Source organism: Megalobrama amblycephala, linkage group LG13 (genome assembly GCF_018812025.1).
Source record: "Megalobrama amblycephala isolate DHTTF-2021 linkage group LG13, ASM1881202v1, whole genome shotgun sequence".
Lineage (NCBI taxonomy): Eukaryota > Metazoa > Chordata > Actinopteri > Cypriniformes > Xenocyprididae > Megalobrama > Megalobrama amblycephala.
In genome coordinates this window covers 9164630-9181309 of record NC_063056.1, presented here as the reverse complement: position 1 = coordinate 9181309, position 16680 = coordinate 9164630, and the positions used below count along the sequence as shown (strand labels likewise).

General features: G+C 38.0%; 1 protein-coding gene across 5 annotated transcripts in view; it reads left to right on the top strand.

Annotated features, from left to right (window-relative positions):
- Window positions 1-15060, top strand: part of adamtsl4 (ADAMTS-like 4) — a 109687-nt gene extending 94627 nt beyond the window's left edge. For all 5 annotated transcript variants that reach the window (XM_048152077.1, XM_048152078.1, XM_048152079.1 and 2 more), the window contains 8 exons: window positions 4416-4676; window positions 5836-5965; window positions 7349-7553; window positions 8837-9010; window positions 9095-9274; window positions 11492-11671; window positions 11760-11904; window positions 12990-15060. In XM_048152077.1, the coding sequence (XP_048008034.1) occupies window positions 4416-4676; window positions 5836-5965; window positions 7349-7553; window positions 8837-9010; window positions 9095-9274; window positions 11492-11671; window positions 11760-11904; window positions 12990-13120 (1406 nt within the window). In that variant the 3' untranslated portion in view covers window positions 13121-15060. The remainder of the gene's footprint in view (window positions 1-4415; window positions 4677-5835; window positions 5966-7348; window positions 7554-8836; window positions 9011-9094; window positions 9275-11491; window positions 11672-11759; window positions 11905-12989) is intronic.
- Window positions 15061-16680: the final 1620 nt, after the last annotated feature.

Below are 16680 nucleotides of genomic sequence, written 5' to 3'. Positions count from 1 at the left end.
AAAAAGCATGAATCAGGCTTTAGTTCAGTGCCAACCCTGCTAAAAACAATTTTTGGCAACTTCTGAACAGACTAAGAGACCATCTAAATCAGCTTAAGCCAGTAAATACCAACACACCACAGGCTGGTTTTAGCTGGTCTTTTCAGCAGGGAATTAAAACTTAGTTAGCTGCCTTGCTGTCTACTCCCTACACAGAGAGTGAGACTTTTCGTTCATCTTCAGAACACAAATGAACAGCTTTCTGTCCCTCCATTGACAGCCTACGCAACTACCACTTTGACGCTTCAAAAATTTCATAAAGAGATCATAAAACTAATCCATATTTTTTGAGCAGTTTAGTCTAAATTTTATGAAGAGACCTGACTGCTTTATATGATGGAATTTAATTTATGCTTTTACTCACATATAAAAATTGATCAGGAAACATACTGTAAACAGAAGCTTAGCTGAACCTGCTTGACACGTGAGAACATACCTCTTGAGGAAGCTCAAACGTGCTGCGTAACACACAAGAATGAACCTCATTGATTCTTGCAGAAGCTCAATCATGCTGCATAATATGAGAATGAACCTCAGTGGTTCTTGAGGAAGCTCAAACGTGCTGTGTAAGACGAGAATGAACCTCATTGGTTCTTGTGGAAGCTCAAACGTGCTGCGTAACACAAGAATGAACCTCATTGGTTCTTGAGGAAGCTCAAATGTGCTGCGTAACACGAGAATGAGCCTCACTGATTCTTGCGGAAGCTTAAACGTGCTGCGTAACACATGAAAATGAACCTCATTGGTTCTTGAGGAAGCTCAAACGTGCTGCGTAACACGAGAATGAACCTCATTGGTTCTTGAGGAAGTTCAAATGTGCTGCGTAACATGAGAATGAACCTCATTGGTTCTTGAGGAAGCTCAAACGTGCTGCGTAACAGGAGAATGAACCTCATTGGTTCTTGAGGAAGCTCAAACGTGCTGTGTAACACGAGAATGAACCTTATTGGTTCTTGCGGAAGCTCAAACGTGCTGCGTAACACGAGATTGAACCTCATTGGTTCTTGAGGAAGCTCAAACGTGCTGCGTAACATGAGAATGAACCTCATTGGTTCTTGAGGAAGCTCAAACGTGCTGTGTAACACGAGAATGAACCTCATTGATTCTTGCGGAAGCTCAAACGTGCTGTGTAACACGAGAATGAACCTTATTGGTTCTTGCGGAAGCTCAAACGTGCTGCGTAACACGAGAATGAACCTCATTGGTTCTTGCGGAAGCTCAAACGTGCTGGGTAATGTGAGAATGAACCTCATTGATTCTTGAGGAAGAAGCTCAAACGTGCTGTGTAACACGAGAATGAACCTCATTGATTCTTGAGGAAGAAGCTCAAACGTGCTGTGTAACACGAGAATGAACATCATTGGTTCTTGTGGAAGTTCAAACGTGCTGCGTAACACGAGAATGAACCTCATTGGTTCTTGTGGAAGTTCAAACGTGCTGCGTAACATGAGAATGAACCTCATTGGTTCTTGTGGAAGTTCAAACGTGTGCGTAACACGAGAATGAGCCTCATTGGTTCTTGAGGAAGTTCAAACATGCTGCGTAACATGAGAATGAACCTCAAATGTGCTGCGTAACACGAGAATGAACCTCATTGGTTCTTGTGGAAGCTCAAACGTGCTGCGTAACACAAGAATGAACCTCATTGGTTCTTGAGGAAGCTCAAATGTGCTGCGTAACACGAGAATGAACCTCACTGATTCTTGCGGAAGCTTAAACGTGCTGCGTAACACATAAAAATGAACCTCATTGGTTCTTGAGGAAGCTCAAACGTGCTGCGTAACACGAGAATGAACCTCATTGGTTCTTGAGGAAGTTCAAACGTGCTGCGTAACATGAGAATGAACCTCATTGATTCTTGAGGAAGCTCAAACGTGCTGCGTAACAGGAGAATGAACCTCATTGGTTCTTGAGGAAGCTCAAACGTGCTGTGTAACACGAGAATGAACCTTATTGGTTCTTGCGGAAGCTCAAACGTGCTGCGTAACACGAGATTGAACCTCATTGGTTCTTGAGGAAGCTCAAACGTGCTGTGTAACACGAGAATGAACCTCATTGGTTCTTGAGGAAGCTCAAACGTGCTGTGTAACACGAGAATGAACCTCACTGATTCTTGCGGAAGCTCAAACGTGCTGTGTAACACGAGAATGAACCTTATTGGTTCTTGCGGAAGCTCAAACATGCTGCGTAACACGAGAATGAACCTCATTGGTTCTTGCGGAAGCTCAAACGTGCTGGGTAATGTGAGAATGAACCTCATTGATTCTTGAGGAAGAAGCTCAAACGTGCTGTGTAACACGAGAATGAACCTCATTGATTCTTGAGGAAGAAGCTCAAACGTACTGTGTAACACGAGAATGAACATCATTGGTTCTTGTGGAAGTTCAAACGTGCTGCGTAACACGAGAATGAACCTCATTGGTTCTTGAGGAAGCTCAAATGTGCTGCGTAACACGAGAATGAACCTCACTGATTCTTGCGGAAGCTTAAACGTGCTGCGTAACACATAAAAATGAACCTCATTGGTTCTTGAGGAAGCTCAAACGTGCTGCGTAACACGAGAATGAACCTCATTGGTTCTTGAGGAAGTTCAAACGTGCTGCGTAACATGAGAATGAACCTCATTGATTCTTGAGGAAGCTCAAACGTGCTGCGTAACAGGAGAATGAACCTCATTGATTCTTGAGGAAGCTCAAACGTGCTGCGTAACAGGAGAATGAACCTCATTGGTTCTTGAGGAAGCTCAAACGTGCTGTGTAACACGAGAATGAACCTTATTGGTTCTTGCGGAAGCTCAAACGTGCTGCGTAACACGAGATTGAACCTCATTGGTTCTTGAGGAAGCTCAAACGTGCTGTGTAACACGAGAATGAACCTCATTGGTTCTTGAGGAAGCTCAAACGTGCTGTGTAACACGAGAATGAACCTCATTGATTCTTGCGGAAGCTCAAACGTGCTGTGTAACACGAGAATGAACCTTATTGGTTCTTGCGGAAGCTCAAACATGCTGCGTAACACGAGAATGAACCTCATTGGTTCTTGCGGAAGCTCAAACGTGCTGGGTAATGTGAGAATGAACCTCATTGATTCTTGAGGAATTTCAAACGTGCTGTGTAACACGAGAATGAACCTTATTGGTTCTTGCGGAAGCTCAAACATGCTGCGTAACACGAGAATGAACCTCATTGGTTCTTGCGGAAGCTCAAACGTGCTGGGTAATGTGAGAATGAACCTCATTGATTCTTGAGGAAGAAGCTCAAACGTGCTGTGTAACACGAGAATGAACCTCATTGATTCTTGAGGAAGAAGCTCAAACGTACTGTGTAACACGAGAATGAACATCATTGGTTCTTGTGGAAGTTCAAACGTGCTGCGTAACACGAGAATGAACCTCATTGGTTCTTGTGGAAGTTCAAACGTGCTGCGTAACATGAGAATGAACCTCATTGGTTCTTGTGGAAGTTCAAACGTGTGCGTAACACGAGAATGAGCCTCATTGGTTCTTGAGGAAGTTCAAACATGCTGCGTAACATGAGAATGAACCTCAAATGTGCTGCGTAACACGAGAATGAACCTCATTGGTTCTTGTGGAAGCTCAAACGTGCTGCGTAACACGAGAATGAACCTCATTGATTCTTGAGGAAGCTCAAACGTGCTGCGTAACACGAGAATGAACCTCATTGGTTCTTGAGGAAGCTTAAACGTGCTGGGTAACACGAGAATGAGCCTCATTGGTTCTTGAGGAAGCTCAAACGTGCTGCGTGACACGAGAATGAACCTCACTGGTTCTTGCTGAAGCTCAAACGTGCTGTGTAACACGAGACTGAACCTCATTGATTCTTGAGGAAGTTCAAACGTTCTGCGTAACACGAGAATGAACCTCATTGATTCTTGAGGAAGAAGCTCAAACGTGCTGCGTAACATGAGAATGAACCTCATTGATTCTTGAGGAAGAAGCTCAAACGTGCTGTGTAACACGAGAATGAACCTCACTGGTTCTTGCGGAAGCTCAAACATGCTGCGTAACACGAGAATGAACCTCATTGATTCTTGAGGAAGCTCAAACGTGCTGCGTGACACGAGAATGAACCTCATTGGTTCTTGCGGAAGCTCAAACGTGCTGCGTAACACGAAAATGAACCTCATTGATTCTTGAGGAAGCTCAAACGTGCTGCGTAACACGAGTATGAACCTCACTGGTTCTTACAGAAGCTCAAACTATTTCACTAATAAGTACTCTTTTTAAAAGTGTACTTCTTTTTCACAAGGGTTTTACTGTTGCATCACTAAATTTTTTCAGCCAATCTTATTTGTTTAGCGTTTCGTTCTAGGCAGGCAACACACTAGAACTCATCATGCTTATCTCTGTGTTTCAGGTGCTGTCTCAGTGGCAGTCGAGAACCCTATTGCTCCTCCTCCTGTGTCGTCTTCCGCCTCCTCGCCTCCATTTTCCTTCCCTTCCTCCTCATCTTCCTCTGCATCTGATCGATGGCCACCAGAGAGGCCCCGCCCACAGGGTTTAGGACCCAATCGTAATGCTCGGATCCCTCCAAGAACGGACCTCCCACTGGACAATCAGCCTGCGTTCGTGTGGCGAAGAGGTGCACTGACAGAATGCACCGCTACCTGTGGAAAAGGTCAGAGGTCACCATAGCTATGTATATGAGTTGTATTCAAGGGGTCAATGTTTGGCCGATATGTTTACTGTTGCATATTGTTACAATTTTTACAGATGTTACTGTTTTTGTTAATTAGCATAAATTTATATCTGTATCCCAACTCAAGCTACTGTCAAATTTATAAATGTAATTTATTCAAGTGATCAGAGCTGAATTTTCAGCATCATTACTCCAGTCTTCAGTGTCACATGATCCTTCAGAAATCATTCTAATATGATGATTTGCTGCTCAAGAAACATTTCTTATGATTATCAATGTTGAAAACAGTTGCTTGATATTTTTGTGGAAATCTTTTTTAACATTATAAATGTCTTTACTGTCACTTTAGATCAATTTAATGCATCCTGAAAAAAAGTATTAATTTCTTTAAAAAATACAATCTTACTGACCCCAAACTTTTGAACAGTAGTGTTTACATACGCCTATATTTTTCCCTGTCTGCTACAAGCCAAGAAGTTCTATAATTGAGTGATACACCCCGTGATATTTACACGAGTCTCCTCTTATGATCTTACACCAGTTGACAGCACACACTATTGCTTTGAGTGGCTCTTCTTTAACCTGTGATCCAGAGTGGGCGTGGTGGATTGATTTTGTGTTTATATGTAATAAGAGAGCTGGAAACACTCAGAGAACATGAACCCATTGCCTACTTACATATGAAGAAAGCCAAGCACTGTGGAACAGAAAGTACATGTGCCAGACTGTTAGGGAGTTTCTCTGTAGGGCTGTGAGTGTGTGTGAAGGGGTTTCTCAGTGCTCTCACACCACTGTTTTTGATTACACTGATTTGCCCAGTGTGAATTTGCTCTCTGTCGCCTCCTTCTGGTATGTTTAAAGAGCTGCAGATTGCCACAGCTGGCAGTGGTGTTTGCTCAAGCAGGCATCACTCAGTATCAGTCTTCCACAAATTTAGAGTTAGTGATTTAAACAAAGCCCAAAGAACCAAAGCAATATCTAGAGACCATAAAAACACAGACACTTGAGGGTGTAAACAACCACCCAGAACACGTTGCCATCAAATTTGACACCACTCACCACTAAAAAATGCTGTATTATGTGTATTTTCTGTTTGTATGTTTTTTTGACGTGTATATATGTGTTTGTGTGTATCCAGGCTCTCAGTACAGAGAGATTGTGTGTGTGAATAGACACACAGAACAGGAAGTCCATGAGAGGAGGTGCGACTCTGCAACCAAACCCATACCAGAGGAGGAACCGTGTAATGTTCATCCTTGTCCACCGTTGTGAGTAACTGTGCATGTACATACAATACTGTTCATAAATTTGGGTTCAGTTTTTAAAAAAAAAAAATAATAATAGTTTTTTTATTATTGGATGCATTAAATTGACAGTAAATACATTTATAATGGTTCAAAATGTTTCTATTTTTAAATAAACGCTGCACTTTTGAACTTTATTCATTAAAAAATCCTGGAAAAATGTATCACGTATCAATATTATCAATGTATTAACATTGATTAAAAGAAATGTTTCTTGAGCATCAAATCAGCATATTAGAATGATTTCTGAATGATCATGTGACACTGAAGACTGGAGTAATGATGCTGAAAATTCAGATTTGATCACAGAAATAAATTCCATTTTAAAATATATTCAAATTTTAAATTGCAATAATATTTCACAACATTACTGTTTTTACTGTATTTTTGATCATATAAAAAACATCTTTAAAAATCTTACTGACCCCAAACGTTTGATAAGTTTTAATAAGTATGTTTTTATTACCAACAATTACAGACATATTCCAGATTAAATACATTGTAAGCTCTGTCGACAGCAGTGTTGGGGAAAGTTACTTTTAAAAGTAATGCATTACAATTTTGTGTTACTCCCTAAAAAGTAACTAATTGTATTACTTAGTTACTTTTTATTGAAAGTAATGAGTTACATTACTTTTGCATTACTTTTTCTCACCTGGGCTGGACTGGGCTTGGTTGTTTGTTTGTTTGTTTTTTTATTTAAAAAAAAAAGGCAAATGTAAAGGCTATTTTACACCAAAAGTGAAATGAATAAGCCTCAGTCTGATCTGTACAGTAAAGGGCGCACCTCAAACAACCTTTTAGCTGTGCTGCCATTCTGGATTGCAGAATAGGACACAGGAGAAGAAAGTTCAGCACTCTTACTCTTTCTCAATAAGAAACATGATGTTTAACTAAAGTCATGTTTGCTTATTTGCATGGTTGAATTAGATCTGTTTTTATTTATTTAGAGGAATACTGAATCTGTTTTTGTGCAAGTTAGATGAGTAAATGCTCACATTTAGTCTAGAACTACAATAACCATCATGTTCACACAGCAGCGCACAACACCTCTGCATTTACTCCCGAATTTCTCTCAACTTTGGGACAAGAGAGGTGTCAGTTAATGAATTGGGAAACAAAGTAACTTGTGTTACTTGTTTGAAAAGTAACTCAGATATTTTGTTGTAAATTTAAATTCATTACCCCCAACAATGTTCGACAACATCTGTGGCATCTGTTACTATCCATACACTGTTCACAGGGAGCAAATGGATTTACATACATGATGGATTGTTTTATGTGTGTGTATATATATATATATATATATATGTCTCATTTAACTTGTGTGTGTGTGTGTGTGTGTAGCTGGGACACAGGCGCGTGGTCAGAGTGCAGTGTTTCCTGCGGCTGGGGTGTGCAGCAGCGTCACATACAGTGCAGGCAGAGTTTTGGGAATCGTTCGACGATGGTTCACCCTCAGCGCTGCTCCGGTCTCTCCCGCCCCAATGCCACACAGCCCTGCCACCCGCGCGTCTGCTCCCACTGGGAGATCAGCACCAACTGGAGCGCGGTAAGACACGTGTGCGTGAGGTTGACTAGTTTTACTTTTTTCTATATTTTTAAAATATTATTTAGTATATTTTGTAAATATGTTTTTATATTTTTGAGCAGCTGTGCCTTTTATGTTTAAAGGGTTAATTCAACCAAAAATGAAAATTTTGTCATTAATTACTCACCCTCTCATGTTGTTCCAAACCCGTAAGACCTTCGTTCATCTTCGGAACACAAATTAAGATATTTTTGATGAAATCCGAGAGGTAGCGACATCATTGCTCTTTTCAAGGTCCAGAAAAGTATTAAAGACATTGTTAAAATAGTCCTGCATGTGACTACAGTGGTTCAACCTTAATTTAATGAAGTGACGAGAATACTTTTTGTTCGCCAAAAAACAAAAATAACTTTATTTAATGATTTCTTCTGTTCCCTGTCATTCTCCTATGCTGTTTACGTTGTAGAGAAATTGACTGCAGCACTTCCAGGTTCTATGTAAGACTGGCTGCTCAGTATTGGCCGACGCTGTACATGTGACCACAACGACACATGCGTGTGATGCTGACGCAGGTGCCGGTCAATACTGAGCCGGCATTTGGATATAACACAGAAACGCTGTACTGAGTTTAATACGTCAACAGTGTAGGAGACTGACAGGGAAGAGATTTGTTGAATAAAGTCATTATTTTTGTTTTGTTTTTGCGCACAAAAAGTATTCTCATCGCTTCATAACATTAATGTTGAACTACTGTAGTCACATGCACTGTTTTTACGATGTCTTTAGTACCTTTATGGGCCTTGAAAAATGCAATGATGTTGCTGCCAATGTATGGCTCAAAAACCCTTAATTTATGTTCCGAAAGACGGTCTTAGGGGTTTGGAACGACATGAGGGTGACAGAAATTTCATTTTTGGGTGAACTTACCATTTAAGGCTCCAGTACAGCTGCACACATGCAGATGGATGTTTTTTGCACTGCATCTGGCTTTGTTTCTTGTCCCACCACAAGTATTGCATTTTTAAGATGCTGTGTCAAGTTGAAAATAATCTTTTAATAATGTGTCTTGTGAATTGAGACCACTGTATTGTTCCATATTGCTTTCTGCCTAGCTGTTTTTATAGGCAAAAATGTGTCTTTTTTTAATGCCCCATATGAAACATGTTCTGGCTACAGTAGTTTACTTGGAAAATGTGTTGTTTTGCTCTAGTCTAAGTGTATGTGTTTATCTCCAGAGACGGAGTGTGGGTACATAGACGTGTTTGAGCTGTCTGTGTGTGTTAATGCATCTTTTTTTCCCGCAGTGTTCAGTGGATTGTGGAGTGGGAAAGAGAGTACGGAGTGTACGCTGTGTCAGTAACCATGGTAACACTGTGAATGACAGGGAGTGCAATGACAGGCTCCGCCCACAGCGCACCGAGGACTGTCACATGGGTCCTTGTGTCACTAATTGGTACTTCACGGATTGGACAAACACTGTGAGTATTGACAGTGAGATGCTTGCACTTGATTTGCCAAAAGGTCAAATGTTTTAAATGTGGCTTATTGTTTCTCTCTCTCAGTGTTCTGCGACGTGCGGGCCGGGTGTCCTGCGGAGAGAGGTGGTGTGTTTGACCGGTGGAGGCAGGAGAGAAGGAGACGGCGGAGTGGAATGTGTGGGAGAGAAACCGGCTGATATGAAGGCCTGTAACGGGGGTCCCTGTACACCCACCCACCTGTGGTACACTGGACCCTGGGGACAGGTGAGACAGACGCACTGAGGGCCATGTGTCTGCAACAAAAAAAGCTCAATTATATTCCAATGTTAAGGTCTGTGAATAAAATTCTATTATAGAATAACGTAGAATAGGAAAAAAACATCAAAGAAAACCAAATGTAATAAAATGAAATAGAACAAAATATAATGTAGAATAGAATAATACTGAATATAACAGAATAAAGTTGCATAGACTAAAGATGTATAGAATACAACTAAGTTAAAGACAATGTAGAATGGAATAACAGAAAAGTACAGAACAATTAGAAGTTAAGAATTCAATCTAGAACATTTAAAACAGAATAGAATAGAATAACCACCACAGCAGATCTGGCAACTCTGGAAACCACCATGGCTGATCAGGTGAAACTGAAACATGAACCACAGAGAGGTTAGCGTTGGCCACTAGGGTTATAACGGGACAGGCAGGGAGCTCAGGAACACCCTCCATGGCTCTGACTAGAACGTCCTCTCTGGTCGTTTTGAGGCAGGCAGACAGTTCTGGAACGACCACTATGGTCGTGTCGAGGCAGACAGGAAACTCAGGGACCACCTCCATGGTCGTATCAGGGCAGACAGAGAACTCATGGGCTGGAACGGGCTCAGGGACTGGAGCCGATGTATGCGCAGCCCACACACACCAAATGGCTGTGGCCATAATGGCTAGCGCTGCAATCTCTGAGGGCTCAGGCGTGGTGGCCATCTTGGCTGAGAGCCAAGCTGAGGGTCATATGAGCTTGATGCAAAAAAAAAAATGTTTAGGGGAAGCATCGTCCTCAATATACTCAACCGTGATAGAGGACCCAGCCAACAACTGAATATAATCCAAAAATCTGCCGAGCGAACCTCGAGGACCATCACGTATGAGTTTAGATTGAAACTGATCATTGAGTCCGTAACAATAAAAGTCAATAAGTGCAAAATCACGAAAGTCTGTGAGGTAAGCAAGTTCAAGAAAATCTTGGGTGTGGTCCTCGAGTTACCTTGGCGTAGATGGATAAGTCTCACTGCTGGATCCATTTTGTGGTCTGGTGTTCTGTAGCACAGAGTGTTTCAGAAATGAGGAAGAGGAGGATCCAAGTGGAATATAGCAGTTTATTAACAAAATAACACAATACATCCAAGCCACAGGAAACAGGCAAAAACCAGAGTAAATCCAAACCGGTGCAAAACAGAACTGAAAACAACTCACACAGTACATCCACTAAGGACAACACCAGACAAAGAACATGAGAAACACTGGGGTATATATACACAAGGGGTGATTGGCTAGAGAATTAATCAACAAGAAAAAAGTACAAAGGACTACAAAACTTGACACTAGGACAGGAAATACAACAAAAATCCACAAGACAGGGGAACACAGGCTGGGATCATGACAAGATCATTGTAACAATAGAATAGAATAATGTAGAACACAATAACATCAAAGTAAATCTAATAAAAGGAAATAAAATAGAATATCATTGATTAGAGCAGAATAAAGTTCCATAGAATAAAGATGAATAGAACAGAACAAAGTTAAATGTAGAATGGAATAACAGAATAGTACAGAACAGAACTAGCTAATACAAATAGGTAAAATAATTAGAATTAGAACATTCTAAAATAGAATAGAATAATGTAATTGAATAACATCAAAGAAACGTAATAAAATTAAATAGAACAAAATAAAATATAATAGTAGAATGTAGAATAGAACATCATTGAATAGAACAGAATAAATTTGCATAGAAAAACAGAACAAAGTTAAATGTAGAACCATGTAGAATGGAATAACAGAATAGAAGTCAATTAGAATAAAGTTAAAATAATTCAGATAGAACATTCTAAAAATAGAAAAGAATCATGTAGAATGACATCAAAAAACCTCATGAAATTAAATAGAACAAAATATAATATAATAGAACCATGTAGAATAAAGTTGCATAGAATAAAGATGAAAAGAACAGAACAGTTAATGTACAACAATGTAGAATAGAACAACTTATAGTACCGTACAACTATAGTACAGAGCAGAACAAGTCAATTAGAATAAAGTTAGAATAATTCAATTAGAACATTCTGAAAATAGAACAATATAAAATAGAATAACATTGAATAGAATAGAATAGAATAGAATAGAATAGAATAGTGAACTGTCTTTAAGCGGTCATGAATGTGTGTTGGCAGTGGTCACTCTGTGTTCACTCTCTGTCAACAGTGCAACGTAGCGTGTGGTAACGGCACCCAGCGCAGGGACGTCATCTGCGTGAGGAAGACAGGAAGTGACTTCACAGTGAGCGGCTCCAGCGAGTGCTCCCACCTGGAGAAGCCGTCACCAGTGCAGTCGTGTGAACTGCAGCCTTGCAAACCACAGTGGTTCACCACCGAATGGAGCACAGTGAGGATGACATCATTTGTCCATCAATATGTCCTTCAAGATATTCCCTTCTTCTGCTATTATTAAGTTTCCCTCTCTTTTGGTATAGTGCTCTCGCTCCTGCGGGGAAGGGGTGCAGACGCGGGAGGTCCGGTGTCTCACAGCAGAAAAACAGTACAGCGCTGCCTGCGATCTCGACACTAAACCTGCGCATGAGCAGACCTGTAACACCATACCTTGCAGTCCCTTTGAAGGTGTGTGAGTGTGTGAGTGTTGTTGCATGCCATGACAATCTGGGGTTCAGAGACCGCCAGGAAGCCACAAGGGAATGCTAAGGGATCCATGGAAAAAGTTTGTAGAAAAGCAGCGTTAAAAAAAAGTAAAAATAAATAAAAATGAGATTTTTATTTATAATGAAATATCTTTATGATTAAACTAACTAAATAAACAGATTGGAATGAAAAATAATTAAAATAAAATGTTATTTAAATAATTAATAAATTAATACATTAGAAAAAAATAAATGTATTAAAATAAATAAATACAATTAAATTAAAAAAAAAAAATAATAATAAAATAATAAAACATTTGATTTAAATAAAAAATAAATAACTACATAAATAAAAACAAATAAATAAAAAATAAATAAATAGTTTAATTAAAATAAATGCATTTCATAAAACTACATTAATAAATAAAATTGGATTAAAATTGGATAAATAAAAATGTAGTGTAAAAATAAAAAATGAATAAATAAAATAAGTAAATTAATAACATTTGATTAAAATAATTTGATAAAAGTAATTAATTGAATTAAATGCATCCAACTTAGTGGATAAATAAAAACATTTGATTTAAAATAAATAAATACAATTTGATTTCTAAAAATAAATGATAAATTAATACATTAATTAAAATAAAACAGTAATTAAAATAAATAAATAACATTACTAAATAAATAAAATAAATAACATACTAAGTAAATTAATAGATTTGATTCAAATAAATAACATTTGATTTAAATAAAAAATAAATAACTACATAAATAAAAACATTTGATTAAAATAAATAAAAATAATTAAAATAAATACAATATGATTAATATAAAAAATTTCATAAAGCTACATAAATAAATAAATCTTGATAAGAAAATGTTTAAATAAAATAAATAAAAATAATATAATGATAATAATGTAAGTAAAAATGTTGTGTAAAATGTTTAAAATAAATAAATAAAAATAAGATTAACTTAAGTAAATTAATACATTTAATTAAAATAAGATTGACAAACCCTGATTTCAATTATAATCCCTCTCTCTTCCTATCTCTCCCTTTGTAGATGAGAACTGTAAAGACAGACGACATAACTGTGTAACAGTGGTCCAGGCCCGACTCTGCGTCTACTCCTATTACAAGACCGCCTGCTGTGCGTCCTGTACCCAAAGTGCTCAGCGGGCCAAAAGACATTAACCCTAGACAGGTCACAGAGATGCCAGGTTCAGAGATTCACTACGAGCCAAAACTCAGCCAATCAGTGATCACATCATAGTTCTATCACAGGAGACAGCCAATCAGAGGCCAGTCATGTTCAAATAGAATTCCAAGAGAGAATTCCACCTTGAACTGAGCTGAGTTCAGGATCCATTTAAAGTGAAAGTTTTATAATGTTACCGCTTATGGGCTCAGATGATTGACAGTAGCTCTTCCCCTATAGATGAAGAGTCAGCAGCAGTGCTAGGACTGTTTAGTACACTATACTGTCAAATACTTAACCATTCCTTAAATGACCTTTAAACGAATGCACTGATGTCGCAGGTCCACATTCTGGACACGTATATGAAGATAATGTTAAGTGAGATAATGTTCTAGACGTTGCCTCTGTGCTTTTGTCACACATGAAGTGTTTCTTAAATGTTTCTTTTAATTGCAAATCAATCAGCATATCTGGAATCATAATCACTGAATTATATTCCGTCTCATTTAGCCGGTTTGTGAGGCGAGAGAGTGACCAAACTATGACAAAACATAGAGATAAAACATCAGTTACACACATGTGCATCCTTCACTCCTCATTAAGATACGTAATACGTTGCTTGGAATTTACTGTTTTTTGTAAGAAAGTGAAAAGGAGAGAAAGAATGCATCCCTTTGTTTTCATGCGAATGTACATAATTACATAATTATTGCCTAAAAATTACACAAGAATCAATGGATTCTTACACAAATATCAATTCCCCCCTTTGGCTTTGTCTCAGTCCCCTAAATTGTAAGATAGCCATCTTTATTCTTTAGATCAGTTTTGTCTGAATGTATTTCAGTAGTTTAGTGTTCCATGTTTTAGTGATTTTTTTTTTCGTATGTTTTTATTGGTTGCCCACAATATAAATTCAGATATGGCCATTACAGAATCACCGTTTCAGAAGCACTACCAGTTTTAATATCATAATCATAAAGCATTTTTGTTTTGCATTTCATTTTGTGTAATATAAGGCCTTTGATAAATGATTGCTATGGATATGTGTGCAGACAGAATGCATTTAGGACAGAATTGTTTGTGCGGTTTAATCATTGCACGAGTATTAAATATGCAAATAGTATAGTCATTTAGCCAAAGCGATGTACAATGCAAGACCACTGCCCTGTGGTTAAAATACTCAAGGGTTTCTAGTATCACAGATCAAATGTGAACTTTCTGTTACCAGACCATAGCTCTAACTACTAGGCTACTATAACCTCTTGACTCGGTTCTCCCTGATTGCAAAAAAAAAATATATAAAAAATATATAAATACAGTCAGTTTGTGTGTGTGTGTGTGTGTGTGTGTGTGTGTGTGTGTGTGTGTGTGTGTGTGTGTGGTTCAGGTAAACCCTACCTTACAAGATGTCCCCAAAAATATGGCAATATCCGAAATCCTTGTCTTTGTGGGGACATTTTTGGTCCCCATGAGGAAAACAGCTTATAAATCATATAAGTGATGTTTTTTGAGAATGTAAAAATGCAGAAAGCTTTCTGTGATGGGTAGGTTTTAGGGTTAGGGGATTGGATATACAGTTTGTACAGTAAAAAAAAAAAAAAATCATTATGTCTATGAAAATTCCCCATAAAACGTGTGTGTGTCTGAGAGTTTATGTACATATTTTGTATGTATATTATCACATACATTTAGAATGGTAGCAGAAACTCTTTAGAAGAATAAAAAGATGCTTTTATATATGAAACAGGAAACATAGCTATTTATCTATGATAAAATACATATAATTTATTTTTTTCTTAAACGGATCACTTACTGTCTTTGGAAATTCAAGGTCATCTTGTCATTGTTATACATTTATGTTGCTTTGATATGGAATAAACAGTGTGTGCAGATTTTACCACAATTATTATTCATAATAAAGAAACCTACAACCGTACTACTGTTTTGTCATCAGTTCTGAAACTATGCTGCTCTCATATGATTCTTCTAACTAAATGATAATATAAACATTTTAATTACATAAAGGTCGAAGTTAATTGCACAGTAAGTGAAGTTACTCCTGAGGAAAAGGTCTTGCATAATTTCTTTGCAGATGTCATGGTTATTTGTGTCTAATTTAGTGACAATCACGCATCAAACACCATTTGTGGTCACTTGTTGTTGAAAAATATGAATAAAACTTTAATGTAGATTAACTAATAGAGTATTGATGATATAATGTAAATCAATGTTTTATTAATGTTTAATTTATCAAATTATTACTTATGGAGCCCATTAGACAAAAAAAAAAAAAAAAAGTCATGTCTCTTAAGAACTGTTTAGTAAAAGCTTCTTTGTAATAGTACGACTTATTTAGTGATGGCCGATTTCAAAACATTGCTTCATGAAGCATCGGAGCATAAATGAATCAGTGTGTCGAATCATGATTCAGGTCGCGTGTCAAACTGCCAACGGCTGAAATCACGTGACTTTGGCGTTCCGAATAGCAGATTCGACACACTGATTCATCTGTGCTCCGATGCTTCCTGAAGCATTGTTTTGAAATCGGCCATCACTAAATAAGTCGTTATTTAGTTTTTTTTGGCGCTCCAAAAATATTCTCGTCGCTTTATAATATTAATATTGAACCACTGTACTCACATGAACCGATTTAAATATGTTTTTAGTACGTTTATGGATCTTGAGAGACGAAGTGTTCATTGCTCCCTAGGCCTCACGGAGCTATCGGATTTCAGCTAAAACATCTTAATTTGTGTTCTGAAGATTAAAGAAGGTCTTACGGGTGTGGAACGTCATGAGGGTAAGTAATAAATGACTGAATTTTCATTTTTGGGTGAACTAACCCTTTAAGAGTGTACTCGACAGCAATGATTCAATCTCACCAGCAGGGTGCAGTGCAGTCATGCCGCTCTCTGCTCGAATGTGTGAGCAACAACAACTTTGAGCTAATCATCAAGTATTATCAAGGCAGATCTTTTCCCAAGACCACCTAAATCACAGTCCTGTCTGAGATAATGTAGGCTTTGTGCCCATACAGCATGTGTGACCTCAGAAGGGAAGAGGAGGGGTTGGGGATCTGGATCTGGGGGCACTAGAGGCAGATGGTGACCTTTTCACAATAAATCACTCTGAAACCTGTCTCAGCCCACCAGGCGCATTTGGGTCACAGGGGCTCCGAGCGAGAACGCAAGGGTTAAAATGTCCTGTTTCTGAAACAACAGCAATGTGAAATACTATTGATGTTAAAGCTTCTTTATGGAACCATCAATGCCAATAAAAAACTTTATTTTTAAGACTGCATTATATACTGTAAGATGTGGAATTGTTTATTCTGATTTTTATTATCAATAACAAATCTAACTATTTATTAACATAGAACATTTCCACTGCACAAAAGTTATTTATAGTGGAAAAAAAGAATTTCAGAGTGTAGCTTTGCTGTAAGATTTTATGCAAAAACCCATTACCGGGTGTAAAAAGTACTTGAAACTATACTTAAGAAGAAAAGTACAATTTTAAATTGTACTTTAAGGGGACCTATTGTGTAAAATTAATT